This window comes from Geotrypetes seraphini, chromosome 10 (genome assembly GCF_902459505.1).
Source record: "Geotrypetes seraphini chromosome 10, aGeoSer1.1, whole genome shotgun sequence".
Classification (NCBI taxonomy): domain Eukaryota; kingdom Metazoa; phylum Chordata; class Amphibia; order Gymnophiona; family Dermophiidae; genus Geotrypetes; species Geotrypetes seraphini.
This window is the reverse complement of record NC_047093.1, coordinates 50300973-50316128: the sequence shown is the minus strand read 5'-3', so window position 1 is coordinate 50316128 and position 15156 is coordinate 50300973. Positions and strand designations below refer to the sequence as shown.

Below are 15156 nucleotides of genomic sequence, written 5' to 3'. Positions count from 1 at the left end.
GAAGACGTACAAGGGGGGCACTCGGAGAAACTGAAAGGGGACAGGTTTAGAATCAATGCCAGGAAGTTCTTCTTCACCCAGAGAGTGGTGGACACATGGAACGCACTCCCGGAGGTTGTGATAGGGCAGAAGACACTACAGGGATTCAAAGAAGGTTTGGATAAATTCCTAAAGGATAAGGGGATTGAGGGATACGGATAGAAGTAGTGATAGGTTTTAGGATGAGGTAGGGACCACTTGACAGGTCATGGACCTGATGGGCCGCCGCAGGTGCGGACTGCTGGGCACGATGGACCTCTGGTCTGACCCAGTGGAGGCAACTTCTTATGTTCTCTCTAGACCGGCACAGAAATTGATGGGCAATAATAGCTCACCATGACCAGTAGGTGGAGACAGACACAAACTTTTGGCTGTAGTATAAGTTGGCTCTGGAGTCCCAAGTACAATTAGTCTGACGAATAGCCAGGCAAGACTAATGAAACCAAACACTCCCAGGAGAATAAAAGCAGAGCAGTACTGTTGTTTTTTGAAGGTTCTTATTCTATTCAATAGCCATCTCCAAACTTCACCAGCTATGCCAGATGAACCAGACGCTGCTATTTTCTCTTTTTTCCTCCCATGTATCATCAATCTCCCCAAACCTCCAAACAAAAAGACACCGCAGAAAAAAAAAAAAAAGCACTTTGCACAATCTGGGAGCACTTCTACAAGGAAGTGCTGATGATTAGCCTCAAGCTCCAGCTCTCTCTTCCCTGATTGGTGGATGTACAGAGCTCTCCCATGTGAGTAGCAATCAGCAACTGGTGCGCTGAGGGATCGAAGAAGCTTAGAGGGAACACTGGAAAAAAGGTAGGCTGGCATTTTCGTGGGAACCCTGGAGAATCAGCGTCCATCCCTGCGGGAGTCCCGTAATCCCCATTCCCGTACAGACCTCTAGAATTTGGAGGAGAGGAAGCATGCAGGAGGCAGAAAAAGAAATATTGGATGAACAGTCAGAAGAAGTGCAACTAGAGAATCATGAAATCACCAGACAGAAAACGTAGGAAAAATTATTTTATTTTCAATTTAGTGATCAAAATGTGTCGATTTTGAGAGTTTATATCTGCTCTATATTTGTCTATTTTTCTATAGTTGTTTCTAAGGTGACATTGCGTCATCTGCCTTGACCTCTTTGAAGAAAAAAAAAACCCCAAACCCAAATATAAACGATAATTAATATTCTGTGTACAGTGTGTTTTTAAAAAAATTTTGTGGTTACTATCATGTAATAAGATATTGGGGTCCTTTTATCAAGCGGCGGTAGGGGTTTAATGTGCATTTTTAAAAAAATTTTGTGGTTACTATTATGTAATAATATATTGGGGTCCTTTTTATCAAGCTGTAGTAGGGGTTTAACGTATGTTAAACTGCCTACCGCGCTAGCCGCTAACGCCTGCATTGAGCAGGCGTTAAGTTGTTTAGCCAGCCGTGGGGGTTAGCGCGTGATTAAATGTCCGACATGCAGCTTGATAAAAGGACCCCAATTGTGTGCATATGAAAAATGGATGGAAGAAATTGTACTACAATTAGTACTATTATTATGGGGTGGAGTCAGGGGCGGAGCTTGGGCAGGGATACTCGGTTGGTATTTGTTAGGTTTAGGGAGTATTTGGCTTGAAGAAGTTGAAACACTTGTCTATGCCATAAGGCGTATAGGGACAGACTTAAAGATATGGGTCTTTGGAGGAGAGGAGATATGGGAGATGTTTAAAATACCTACATAGCATAAACATACGAGGTGAATCTTTCAATTGAAAGGAAAACTCCAGAGTGAGAGGGCATAGAATGAGGTTAAGAGGCGATAGATTACAATGGAGTAATCTAAAGAAATACTTTTTAGATGTTTGAATAGTCTTCCAGTAGAGGTGGTGGAGACAAAGAAAGGGATTGGGATTTGTATACCACCTTTTTGTAGTTATACAACCACACTCAAAAGTGGTTTACATACAGGTACTTTATTCATTCAATTTTCTAGCATTCTCCCAAGGGAGCTCAGAACGGTTTACATGAATTTATTCAGGTACTCAAGCATTTTCCCGTGTCCTGGTGGGCTCAGTCAGTCTAATCTATCCCAGTGAGCTCACTATCTAATGAACCTGGGGCAGTGGAAGATTAAGTGACTTGCCCAGGGTCACAGGGAGCAGCATGGGGTTTGAACCCACAACCTCAGGGTGCCAAGGATGTAGCTTTAACCACTATGCCACACTCTCCTTCAAAGTGTCTGAATTCAAAAAAAGTGTGGGACAAGCATGTAAGATCTCTTAGGGAGAGATGGAGAGTGGATGCTGTGAATGGACAGATTGAATGGGTCATTTGTCCTTTATCTGCTGTCATGTTTCCATGTTAGGCTGCTGCTTTCTCCCGCTTGCAAATTTCAACCCCTTATTCCACCTCAGTTTCACTGTTTCTCTTCCTTTGAAGTCTACCCTATCCATCTTTTTGCACCTCTGTGTAGCTGTAATTTACTAACCCCTTGATAAATCCCTCTTCATTCCTCACTGACTCCTACCTTTCCCTCTTTGTTCATCCTTGGTGATTTCAACATTCATGCTAATCACCCCTCTGACTCATGCTTCTAGCCTTAACATCCTCATTTGATCTTCAAATGTGCTTCACCACCCCTACCCACCAGAATGACCACTCCTTTGATCTTGTCTTCAACTGCTCTGTCACAAATTTTTCCATGGCAGTCCTTCTCTCTGACTATCTAATAACTCACAATCCACTGCTTTTCACCCCTCCTCTCTACTACTAAGCTACACAAGTCTATAAATGAGGTTGTCTCCTATAACACCACTCTCCCATTCTAAATATCATCGCTCCCCCTATTCCAAGTTCTGCAAGGAGCCCCAAACCCCAGCCTGGCTAAACTCTAAAATTTGCTATTTACACTCATTTGCCAGGTCTGCTGAATGGCTCTGGTTCAAATAGCATACTCATACAGACTTCATTTCAAATTTCTTCTTACCTCCTTCCAAAGTGCTCTTATTTGCTAAACAAGATTACTATACCTGCCTCTCTTGGCTCCAACCCTCGCCTCCTCTGCCACATTGAACCCCTTACTCAAGGTTTCCCCTACTACAAATTCTCCGTCACTCCCCCAGACTATGGCTTTCATTTTCCAAACTTACCACCTGTTCCTCTGATCCCATCTCCACCCATCTACTTACCACCTCTCTTATTGTCATCCCCTCTGCCTGCCATATCCTCAACCTATCACTCTCTACTGCAATTGTGCCCGACACCTTCAAACATGCTGTTACACCATGCACCAAAAAACCCTCACTGCCTTTCCAACTTACTGGGTCATATAAATGGTCCATCAAGCCCAGTAGCCAATCCACGGTCACCAGTCCACGGTCACTAGTACCTGGCCAAAACTCAAGGAGTAACAATATTCCATGCTACCGATACAGGGAAAGCAGTGGCATCCCCTATGTCTTTCTCAATAACAGACTATGGAGTTTCCTCCAGGAACTTGTCCAAACCGTATTGCCATCCAAGATTAAAAACATGACCAAGACTGAGCTCATTATCTTTCTACCTAAATCCATTTCTCATCTTCCCCCTTCACTATTTCTGAACACCCTCATAAGAATAGCCTTAATGGGTCAGACCAATGGTCCATCTTCACTGTACCTTGCAAAAACCCAAAAGGCAACAACATTCCATGCTACCAATCCAGGGCAAGCAGTGGCTCTCCCCCCCACCCCCCACCCCCGTGTCTGTCTCAACAAATTATGGACTTTTCCTCCAGGAAATTGTCCAATCTTTTCTTAAAACCAGCTATGTTAACCACTCTTACCACAACATGTTCCAGAGCTTAACTATTCTGAGTGAAAAAGTATTTCCTCCTATTGCTTTTAAAAGTATTTCCCAGTAACTTGGAGTGTCCCCTAGTCTTTGTAATTTTTGACAAGAGTAAAATATCAATCTATTTGTACCCATTCTACACCACTCAGGATTTTGTAGACTTCAATCATATCTCCCCCTTGACCATCTCTTTTCCAAGCTGAAGAGCCCTAACCTTTTTAGTCTTTCTCCATATAAGAGGAATTCCATCCCCTTTATCATCTTAGTAGTTCTTTGAATCTTTTCTAGTTCCGCTACATCTATGAGTTAAGACTATCAGAACTGAATGCAATACCCCAGTTGAGATCGCACCATGAGCAATACAAAAGCAATATAACATTCTTAGTCTTGTTAACCATTCCTTTTTAATGATTTCTAGCACCGTGTTTGCTTTTTTGGCCACCAGGTTTCTTTTACTTGGGCGCTAACTCTCAAGGTGGACCCTAGCATAAGGTAACTATGATCTGGGCTATTCTTCCCAAAGTGCATCACTTTGTACTCATCCACATTAAATTTCATTTGGATGCTCAGCCTTCCAATTTCCTAAGGGTTGCCTGAAATTTTTTACAATTTGCATGTTTAACAACTTTGAACTGTTTAGTATCATCTGCAAATGTAATCACCTCACTGGTAGTTCCAATTTCAAGATCATTTATAAATAAGTTAATTTATTCATTCAATTTTCTATACCATTCTCCCAGGGGAGCTCAGAATGGTTTACATTAATTTATTCAGGTACTCAAGCATTTTCCCTGTCTATCCCGACGGGCACACAATCTATCTAATGTACCTGGGACAAAGGGGGGTGGGGGGGGGGAGATTACTGATCCCAATACAGATCCCCGTGACACTCAACTATTTACACTACTCCATTGAGAAAAATGGCCATTTAACCTTATCCTCTTGTTTTCTATCCGATAACCAATTCCTAATCCACAACTGAACTTTGCCTCCTATCCCATGACTAATTTTCTCAGAAGCCTTTATCCACATGTTTATTCACACCTTCAAAGTCCAGCAAATTGGTGAGGCAATATCTCCCTTGGCAGAACCCATGCCAACTCATATTTATGTGTTCCATCTTCCCCGTCATAGCTTGCATCGGGGTAATCTTGAATCATCTTTGCTTCATGGGGTAATCTTGACTCATCTTCTCTTCACATATTTAACATTCAACACTGTCAAAACTTGTTGTTTCTTTCTCCATTACTAAAATCAGCCCCTTCCTTTCTGAGCACACCACATCCATACCCTGATCACCTTTTGCCTAGACTACTGCAACCTACTTCTCACTAGTCTTCTGCTAAACCACCTCTCACCCTTTCAATCTGTTCAGAACTCTGCTGCACACCTCATATTCCACCAATGTCACTATGCCCACATTACCCCCCTCTCAAGTCACTTCATTGGCTCCCTATCCATTTCTGCACACAGTTCAAAATCCTCTGACCTACAAGCGTATTTGGTCCACAGCTCCTCAGTATCTCTCCCCAGCACTTTGCTCACTGGGAAAGTCTCTCTTATTTGTACCTTTCTCCTCTACGGCCAACTCCAGATTTTGTCCCTTCTACTTTGCTGCACCATATGCTTAGAACAAACTGCCTGACTCGGTACGTCAATCTGTCTTTAGCAGTATTCAAATCCAGACTTAAAGCCCACTTCTTTGAAATTGTTTTCAATTTCAAACTATCCCACCTGCTAAACATAAATATTTGGTCTTATTCCCTCTGTAATTCCCCTACCTAAGCTTCGTGTATAGATACACCTTCTTGTCCAGTTTGTCTTCAGTAAATAGTCCCTGCTCAAAAGAGCTTACAGTCTGTTTTGATTTAACAGCGCTGCGTATGTCTAGTAGCACTACAGAAATAAGTAGTAGCAGCAGTAGTACGATTCATATCTGGATTCTTCTACTCCGCTGAAATCAGGGATAGGCTTTGGGCGGACCCCGCAGACTTCATCACCAAAGATTTTTGTGGCCTGACACAAGAACCCAGCTCCTCCCTCTGGAACCTCCACAAGACCTTAGGGTCATCTTCTTCAGGGGGAACTCCCCATTCTCCCAAAGCAAGACCTACTCTGAATAGAAGAAGCAAAAGGAAATGCATCCCTGCCACCATTCACCTGGAGGCTCACCCAACAATGATGAGGGACTGGGTACCCGCAGGACACAAAAGTACCAGAAGCATAAGAATTTGAAGGACCTGCTGAGGCTGGAGGCACTACCTACACCACAGGAGGACCAGCGGTCATAGGATCCAAAGCCCCTATCTACTTCATAAGGCAGGCCTGATGCAAAATGAAAAACTAAGGGGAAAGCAAGGACCCCTGAAGCTGAGGCATGCCCAGGGAGCCTGAGGGACCACAGCAACCTTCGAGCTGCATGGCACCAAAACCAGAAGATCGAGAAGCTTGTTGCTGCCCAATATCTAGAACCACAGCATCTCTGGGCCCCTCAGCAGCTAGACACCCCTTGTTATGCAGGCACTTCCAAGGCCTCCCAACATATGCTGCAGTGAGCACTTCTTGCCCAACTGCTGGAGCAGACACTGAGGAGCCGCGAGCCCTGCTTACCTCTCCAAGGCAGTTACCAGCACACCCCATGCTGACTGGAAAAACCTTCTCAATGGACCAGGTTTCCCCAGGCTGACTAGCATACCCTAAAACAGAGCCAGGACCTCAGTGTTCGACTTTAAAGATAAACGGTGCACTTTTTCTTATAAATTTAAGAAACAGCACTCAAATACAGATGTCCAAAAAAATTTAGATCAAAATATGGAGTCAAATTAATTTTTTCCTCGGGTGTTTTTTTGTTTTTTTTTGTAGGCTGAGTCCTGAGTTCACCTTGAAGGGGAGATTGAAAAGGGAGGGAAAGGGGCATGACGTAGAGGCTGGCACCATCAAGCTTGCACCCCTCAAGGACTATACCATAAAGCTCAACTGGGAGCCAGTTCACCAACTGGACCACAAGTTGCCTACCCAGTAATCAGAGCTGATAGCTATGACCATCTACCTGCTTAGAGATAGAAAATACTGAGGAGCTGTGGGGTTCAGAAAGGATCTTTATCAGGCAAATCTTTGTTGTGTGTCTATCTCCACCTGCTGGTTGATGGACATAACTATCCCACTGGTCTGGAACAGTGGGAAGGATGCTATGAAAGCACATCCATGTATGGATTGATCAAGTGCGTATCCATATTTTGTGGCTGTGACCCAGTGAAGATGTAAAATAGGAAGCCACCCAGGTTGCAGCACCAAGAACAGTTTGTGTGACACCTATGTAGTGTTTCAACCCCTAGCTGAAGCTCTGCTCTAATCAGAAATCCGTTACGAATTTTTTTCTATCTAGATTAACAGAACATAACACAACCCCCTTTACAAACTACTATATAGCCAAAACTAAAGCATTAACATCTCCCTCAACAAGAGAAGAGTTCCCACCTCTCCTTCTTCTCCATCATCTTCATCTTCATCCTCTTCCCCTTCCCCCTCATCTTCATCACCTTCCTCATCAATATCCTCCAAGCCTTCTTCCTCCTCTTCATCATCATCTTCTCCTTCCCCTTCTTCATCCTCCATATCAGGAACCTGGAAGTAAGTAGTTACTCGTATATGGACAACAAGTCAAATGCCTGATAAGCCACCACTGCATATCTACTGCTTTTGAAAGGCTAGCCTCCAAAACAGAAAAATATATTCTAGCAACCATAAAGTCGAAAACATCCAGAAGTCAAAGTGTCCCCCCCATTTCCCCACAAAATTCTATAAATGGCAGCTGAAGTTAGGCACCCAATTGAATAGTCAATTATGTGAGAATTAATTGGCACTTAATTGAAGTGAAGCACCAACTGGCATTAACATAGCAGTTGCATAACCAACATACCCCCTTATTCTGTAAACTGAATGCTTAACCCCAGATGGATTTGTGTAAGGGAAATATCTGGGCATGCTGAATACCCTTGTGTGCACTTTATGGAATGGTTGCATTTCAACATGTTAACTGTTGCATTTAGATGCCACCATTTGTATCAGCCATAGACACAGCATAAATGGAAGTGCACCAAGTCTGGCATGTAGCTGTGGGCATACACTAGCATAGATTTGGCATTCAACCCTGCTGTTACAGAATTAACTTGGCGCTCAATTTTTGTGGGGTTATTTTGCGACCTATATTGAATTTACCCCTTTGTGCTCAGTTAAAAGCTTTCAACAGCATCCAGGAACTTCATATTACAATCAAAACTGAGCCCCTAAGCCCTCCTCCAGTTTTCTTCCTACCCCCATCTCCCCCTCTCATTTCTTGTTAATGGGTCCTTTATTTGGACCATTCCTTGGCATTTTTACTCAATTTCTCCACCCATGCTGTAAGCGCCAATCGTTTTCTCAAGACCTGAAGTGTAGGAGCTGATTGCTTCTAGTGGACTTGCTACAGAAAATCTCAATGGCATTATACCCCATTTTACCAGGTTTTTAAGTCCATGTGGTAGTAGTCCCAACTTAAGACTGAAACCACTAGGGAAAGTACTCGCATGTGATAACATGTAACTACTTTGGTTGCAGTGCAGAAAGCAAAGTTGCTTACCTGTAACGGGGGCTTCTCCATAGACAGCAGGAGAATACAGCCACACTTGTTGGTGAAGTCCTCTCAACTGATCCTGTGTGTCGGCGCTCTCCATTGTTGCAATAAGCTTTTAGGCTTACTGGGCATGTGCAGGGGATCTTGCTTTCAATGGTTCTACCTCTTGCCTTGTCAGTTTTGTCTCTGGCTGCAGACAGTTAATTCTAGTAGAGATGGTATGGTGGGAGGGTACGCGTGGCTGCATTCCCCTGCTGTCTAAGGAGAAACACCCCCCCCCCCCCCCCCATTACATGTAAACAACTTCACTTTCTCAGAAGACAAGCAGGGGAGATTCAGGCACATTCGAGTCCCTAGCTACGATGAGTATTAGGGTGGTGATTATAGATTAAGGTGCAAACAGATTTTGAAGTATTGACTGACCAAAATGAATGACTTCTGCTGCACCTTGATACAAGCAATAATGCTTAATGAAGTGTGAACTAATGTCCAGGTTACACCCTTGAATGTGTCCTAAATAGGGATAGAACACAAGTTTGCTACTGACCGGCACAGACAGATGGGTTTATGCTCCCCTGCCAGTAGGTAGAGCCCGAGAACAAACTGAACTGTATGAGTATAATAAGTAGGCTGTGCAGTCCCCCTGAGATCAGTCGACAAACAGCCAAGCAAAATTACCAAACTAGAGACTTCTTTTAACATTTTATATATAAAAAGTCAACTGTTGGAAAATAGAGAACGGTAACCATATCGTAAACCACAGTTTGTCAGCTAAACCAGCTGAATCAGATGTTGCTGCTCAAACAAACTAAACCAGACTTAGTATCACCAAAAAAAAAAAAATACACAGGGCGGGTTCTGTGCCGGTCTGGAGGAACTAAAAAAGAAAAATTAGCAGGTAAGATCTAATTTCTCCTTTAGCGCCCCTCCAGACCGGTAAGATGGATGGGACATACTAAAGTAGTGCCTATCATGGGTGGGATCCCCAAAAGGGCCGAAACAAGAACTGTTCACCAAAAACTGCATCCTGTTGTGCCTGATCATCATCAACCTGGTAGTGATGCGCAAATGAGTGTAGAGAAGACCAACATACAGCAGCCTTTCAAATATCCACCAGACGCAACAGAGAATTCTCTGCAAAGGAGGCACATTTGGAGTGACCTTTGAGAAAGTCAGGGACCAATTTCTTCTGAAGATATGTAGTAGCTATGGAATCCTTTATCCAGCACATAATTGAAGCCTTAGAAGCACTTCCCCCCCATTACGCCTGCCCACTAACACAAAGGCGATTCATCTGCCTTAACTGTGAAGTGCACATCCAACTTGTGCAGCGCCTCTGCTTCAGAGATCCCTCCCAACTATCCAAGACCAGGAGGGAAACTGATTCACAAGGGGAAAGAACTATAGGAAAAAAGGTAGCAGATGGTTCGGTGGCATGTACATCCTAGAGAATTTCAAGAAGGGAGCTCAACAAGAAAAGGCTTGCAACTCTGACATGTCTAGCAGAAGTAATGGCTACCAAAAACATCTTCAAAGTCTCAGAGGATGAACCAACACCAACAGGACCAAATTGAGATCCCAGGCCAGAACAGAACACAAATGACGCTCATACACCAAGACTCTAAAGCAAGGGTCTCCCAACTTTTCGCAACGAGGGCCACATTGGGTACTTCAGCAATTTTCAGCGGACTGTAGTAAAAAAAAAAAACCAAAAAACTAGATACGAGTTTTATTGAAAGCTGCAACATCACAGTCAAATAGATTTTGAAACAAATTTCCATAGCATTGTTGTTTAAAATCCGAAATAACTAAATTTGCAAATAAGGAAATTCTGCTTCACCTTTTTTATGCAATACCTACAAAGCTGCAAATTAACACTGGCGATCGAGGCTGAACAAATACGAAGAGATACCGCGAAGTATACAATTACGATTCAGTATTAAAGTTGAATATTAATATTATAATATAGAATATAAATATATTTTGAACACAATTTTTTTAATGCATTTGAAATCTATCAACACCCTGGGTTTTTTTGTGGATTCTCATTGGAAAATTACTGTACATACTTGAATATAAGTCGATCCGAATACAAGTCGAGACACCATCCCTCCCCCTCCCCCAAATAAAGGAAGAAAAATGGTTGACTAGTATATAAGTCGGCCTGCTTAATATCCAAATGCCCTGCCAGGATCTGCACCCAGCTCACTTCCCTCCATCCTGTCAGGCACTGTATCAAGCCCCCCTCCCTGCCCTGTCCATTGTACTTCCTCTGCCGAGTAGTGGCGCCAAAGCATGCTCCAAGTTGATACTGCTCAGTGGCTGAAGCCAGAACTTCATAATGCGAAGAACTCTGCCCATTAAAGGTCAAGGAGGAAAGACAAAGGGGGCTGTCCATGAGCCAACTCTGCACCAGAGCGTCTAGTCCCTTGGTCTGAAAATCCCTGCGCCAACTGAAGAACCATTTTGCTTTGGTGTTGAAATGCGTGGCCCATGAAGTTCCATCACTGGTCAACCCTATGACTGAACTATTAGATTGAAAGCCTCCACTCCAAGCCTCCACTCACCAGGATTGAGCACATGACTATTGAGAAAATCTGCTTGGACAATCTCCACTCACTATATGGGATGCTGAGAGGTCAAGCAGGTGAATCTCCGCCCAAGCCACTGAGGAACGCAGTATCCTGAGCCACCAACAGATTCTTAGTTCCTTGCTGCCGATAGACAATGCCATGGCAGTAGCCTATATCATAGAGGACCCTGCCATGCCTGCCAGCAAAGACAGAAAGGCTGAAAGCGCCAAACGAATGGCCCTGGTTTCCAGAATGTTGATTGGCCAAGAAGCTTCCTCCAGAGACCACTGCCCTGAGCGGAACAGATCAAAGACACTGGGCTCTCCAGTGAGAAGATTGTCATCTATGAAAAGAAGTATTAATTGCGACTGACCCAGACTCGCTCCCTAAACCAGATTTGTGGAGAGAAGTCACCAACACAGGCTGCAGCAAGCTAGCTTGAAGAGGGACCGGAGACCACCACTGAAGGAGTCCATACTGAAAAGGGTGCATAAGAGCTCACACTTAATGAACAACCTCCAACAAAGACACCATCGATTCCAAGGCTTAAAGGAATTCCTGAGCTTGAGGGCAACTAGAGCACATAAGATTGAATCTGTGACTGCAACTTCTACACCCATACCTTGAGAAGAAACACTCTCCCTAGACCAGTGTCAAAAAGAACTCCCAGATATTCCAAGTGCTGGGATGAGTCAGCTGACTCTTGGCTAGGTCGACTACCCAGCCCAACGACTGGAATAACTACTATCTGGGCAGTGACTTATGTGCTTTCCTGTAAGAATTTCACCCCAATCGTCCAGATAAGGATGAACCAAAATGCCCTCTGTGTAAGGCCATCACCATGACCACCATAATCTTTGAGAAGGTATACAGAGCTGTGGCAAGGCCAAATGGAAGCGCAAAGAACTGATGCCTTCCCAAAATCACAAAGTGAAGGAACCACTGATGAGAATCTAAGCCTCAGTCAGATTGAGGAAGGTCAGGAATTCCCCCAGTTGGACTGCAAGAACCATTGACTTGAGGGTCTCTAGGCAAAAAGGAAAGAACTTGGAGCGCCTGGTTCATCCACTTGAAGTCCAGAAACCTTTCTAGTGACAAGGGCCGGTTAATCCTTGAGGGCACTGCCGTTGCGGATCACTTCCAGGATCCACTGATCTGCTGTGATCTTGGTCCACCCCCCAGTGAAAGTCTCAACCAAGCTCCTACCTGAACTGGGAAGGGAAGGACTTGAACATCGTCATTCCGCTGGAGGAGAGGCTGGAAAAGTTTCAGTCTCCCCGGCATACACCCCAAAAGGACTGCATCCACTTGAAAAAGAAAACTTCTGTAGGACGAAGACACTACCAGGACAATAACGACGGAACTCCTGGAGGCATCCACAGCCCAAACCTCCTCTGCCAAATTGCATAGGTTTGTCCTCTGGCAAAGAAGGGACCTTAGCGTCCCCTAAACTCTGAACCAGTTTAGCCAGTTGCTCTCCAAAGAGAAAAACTCTAAAAGGGAAATCGACTGAGCTTAGACTCTGAGGCAGAGTCTGCCATCCACAAAGTCCATCTAATAGCCACCCCTAAAGCCATGGACTTAGCCGAAGCTTGCAACAAATACATAGCATCCAACAGATAAGAGCAGCCTAACAATCTTTGCTAACTCCCGATTCACCAGACTAAGTATTGGCCTCCCTTATCTGGCACATGTTAGGCCCAGCAGAAACAGGCTCTGGCCACCAAGTCTTCACAAATGGCCAGACGACACCCGAATAATGAGCTCCTGCAATTCTTGGAGAATACGCACTACTGAAGTATCTTCACCCGTGGGTAGGTCATAAGCCCAGCCTCTTGCACTGTCCACCCCCCTACCAAAAAAAAAAAAATCTAACATTTATTTATTTGTTTTATAACCCATCTTCCCCAGAACGGGTTACAAAGTAAGGAGAAAATATTTCTTCACACAACATGTAATTAAACTCTGGAATCTGTTGCTGGAGAATGTGGTGAAATCAGTTAGTTTAGCAGGGTTTAAAAAGGTTTGGATAATTTCCTAAAAGAGAAGTCCATATGCCATTATTGAGATGGCTTGGGGAAATCAACTGTTTATTCCTAGGATAAGCAGCATAAAATCTGTTTTACTACTTGGAATCTAGCTAGATACTTGGGACCTGGGTTGGCCACTGTAGGAAACAAGATACTGGCCTTAATGGACCTTTGGTCTGTCCCAGTATGGCAATTATGTTCTTATGTCTGTTAAAAGTCTCATCCTCCAAAAGACTCAAGATGGCGACCTGACTGGATATGCAGGAGGAAGATCCGTTTGAGTAGTGACATCACTTGTTACAGCAATGGTGAAGAGGAAAGGTTAGCCGCGCACTTACCCAGCTGAGTCGGCTGCCTCTCCAGCTTTGGGACAACGTACACTGCAGGAATTTCTTCTGCCAAAGGAACAAAAATTTCAGGAGCAAGCAGTGGAGGAAGAATTTGCTTGTAGCGTTGACACCATGCTAAGTTCCGAACACGAGACTCCCTATCAGCCTTACGGGGGAGTGTAGTTTCAATTGGGGAGTGAAGCTTCCGACTCCTAAGTGGTTTCCATGACTCCCTCTAATAGTGGGATGCTGACTGCTCTCCTAACTGGATCAGTGGGACACCCAGCAATGGCGGTTTGTGCAGGAACAGAAAGAGGAAGCCCAGAGGAAAGTTTTCCCCTTGGAGTGGGGTCTGGAAGATCTGAAGACCCAGGAGCTGGAATGGGAGCTCCCCTAAGGCTGAAGAAGAAACCTGAGAAGATCACATATCTGGGACGCTTTACGTTTGTTGGAAGCTGAACTGACTGCATATTAGATAATGTTCAGCAGATTCCAGAATTGGTAAAAAAAAAAAAAAATAAAAAAAAAAAATCAGGTAAAGCAATCTGGGGACTTATGTCTCTAATATTAAAGCTCGAGTTTGGCATAGGGAAAGAACATTTGAGAAAGTGCAATCTACTCAATCAGCATTGGTTAAAAACAATACGATTATCCATCAAAAATTAGAGATTTGAAAATTATGAGCGTAGGTTGAACCTGAGTTTGTTGAATTTTCCACAATCTCCTATGTTATCACCCATTGAAATGTTGAAGAAATATCAAAGAAATTTTACAAATACCATCTGAATTAATTCCTCCAATTACCAAAGCCTTTTATGTGAACTCTGGTAGCCCGCTGGTTAATTTAACTTAAGAAAAGAAACTGGAAGCTAATTTTGATCTTACTGGCTTCCTGGTGGATTCCAGATCAGTAGTGACTACAGCTACCTTTATTGCATCCTTTGTGTTAGAATTTGATAGGAACTGGATTCTTCGTTTGTATTTTCGATTTAAGAATGTTCAGTTTCTGGGTCAGTTTGTATTTTCGATTTAAGAATGTTCAGTTTCTGGGTGACTCAGTGATGATTTTTCCTGACCTTTGTAGGGCATTTAAATCTCAGGTGCTGGAACTCAAAGAGATGTTTTTCCTCCAATTTCCATGTAAATGTATTGTTAAAGTATCTGATAGAACCTGTGTATATTCTTGGACCCGGAACATTTAAAGAATTTTCTTGATGCAACGCAACCTCCGATTCCTATAGCTATATCCACCCCCACAGATGGTGATGTAAATGTTGCAATAGAAAAGAATCCTGTTGGTTCCAATTAGATAATTTTCTTCAAACATTGTTTTGTATATTTCTCCTCTGAGATTTCTGTAATCTTACCTCCTCTTATTCTTTTTCTTTAAATAGAGGTTAATATACACTTCTCCATCCGTATTCGCTGTGATAGGAGATTAACAGAACCGCAAATACTGAAAAACCGCGAACATTTTGATGTGTTATTTGCTGTTTTCTATTAAAAACCATCGTGAATATGGTGAAACTGCGAATAACATGGTGGGAGACCTAGCCTGTTCCTGAAGGAGAGGCAAAACACGGTTAACAAAGTGCTGGGAATCAGTGATTTTCTCTGTAAACGCTTGGAATCAGTGATTTCTCTATGCAAGCTGATGTAATTGGGGGGGGGGGGGGAGCCAGCAAGCTAAAAACCATGAATAATCGAAACCGCGAATGCTGAAACTGCGAATACAGAGGGAGAAGTGTAGTTACACTTTA

General features: G+C 43.5%; 1 protein-coding gene across 2 annotated transcripts in view; it reads right to left on the bottom strand.

Annotated features, from left to right (window-relative positions):
* The window catches only part of SET (SET nuclear proto-oncogene), an 83942-nt gene that overhangs the window by 36158 nt on the left and 32628 nt on the right, over nt 1-15156 (bottom strand). The window contains exon 7 of one of the 2 annotated variants that reach the window (XM_033961745.1): nt 7330-7476. The exons of the other annotated variant lie outside the window; for it this stretch is intronic. Coding sequence (XP_033817636.1) covers nt 7330-7476 — 147 coding nt within the window. The remainder of the gene's footprint in view (nt 1-7329; nt 7477-15156) is intronic. 2 annotated transcript variants of the gene reach the window in all.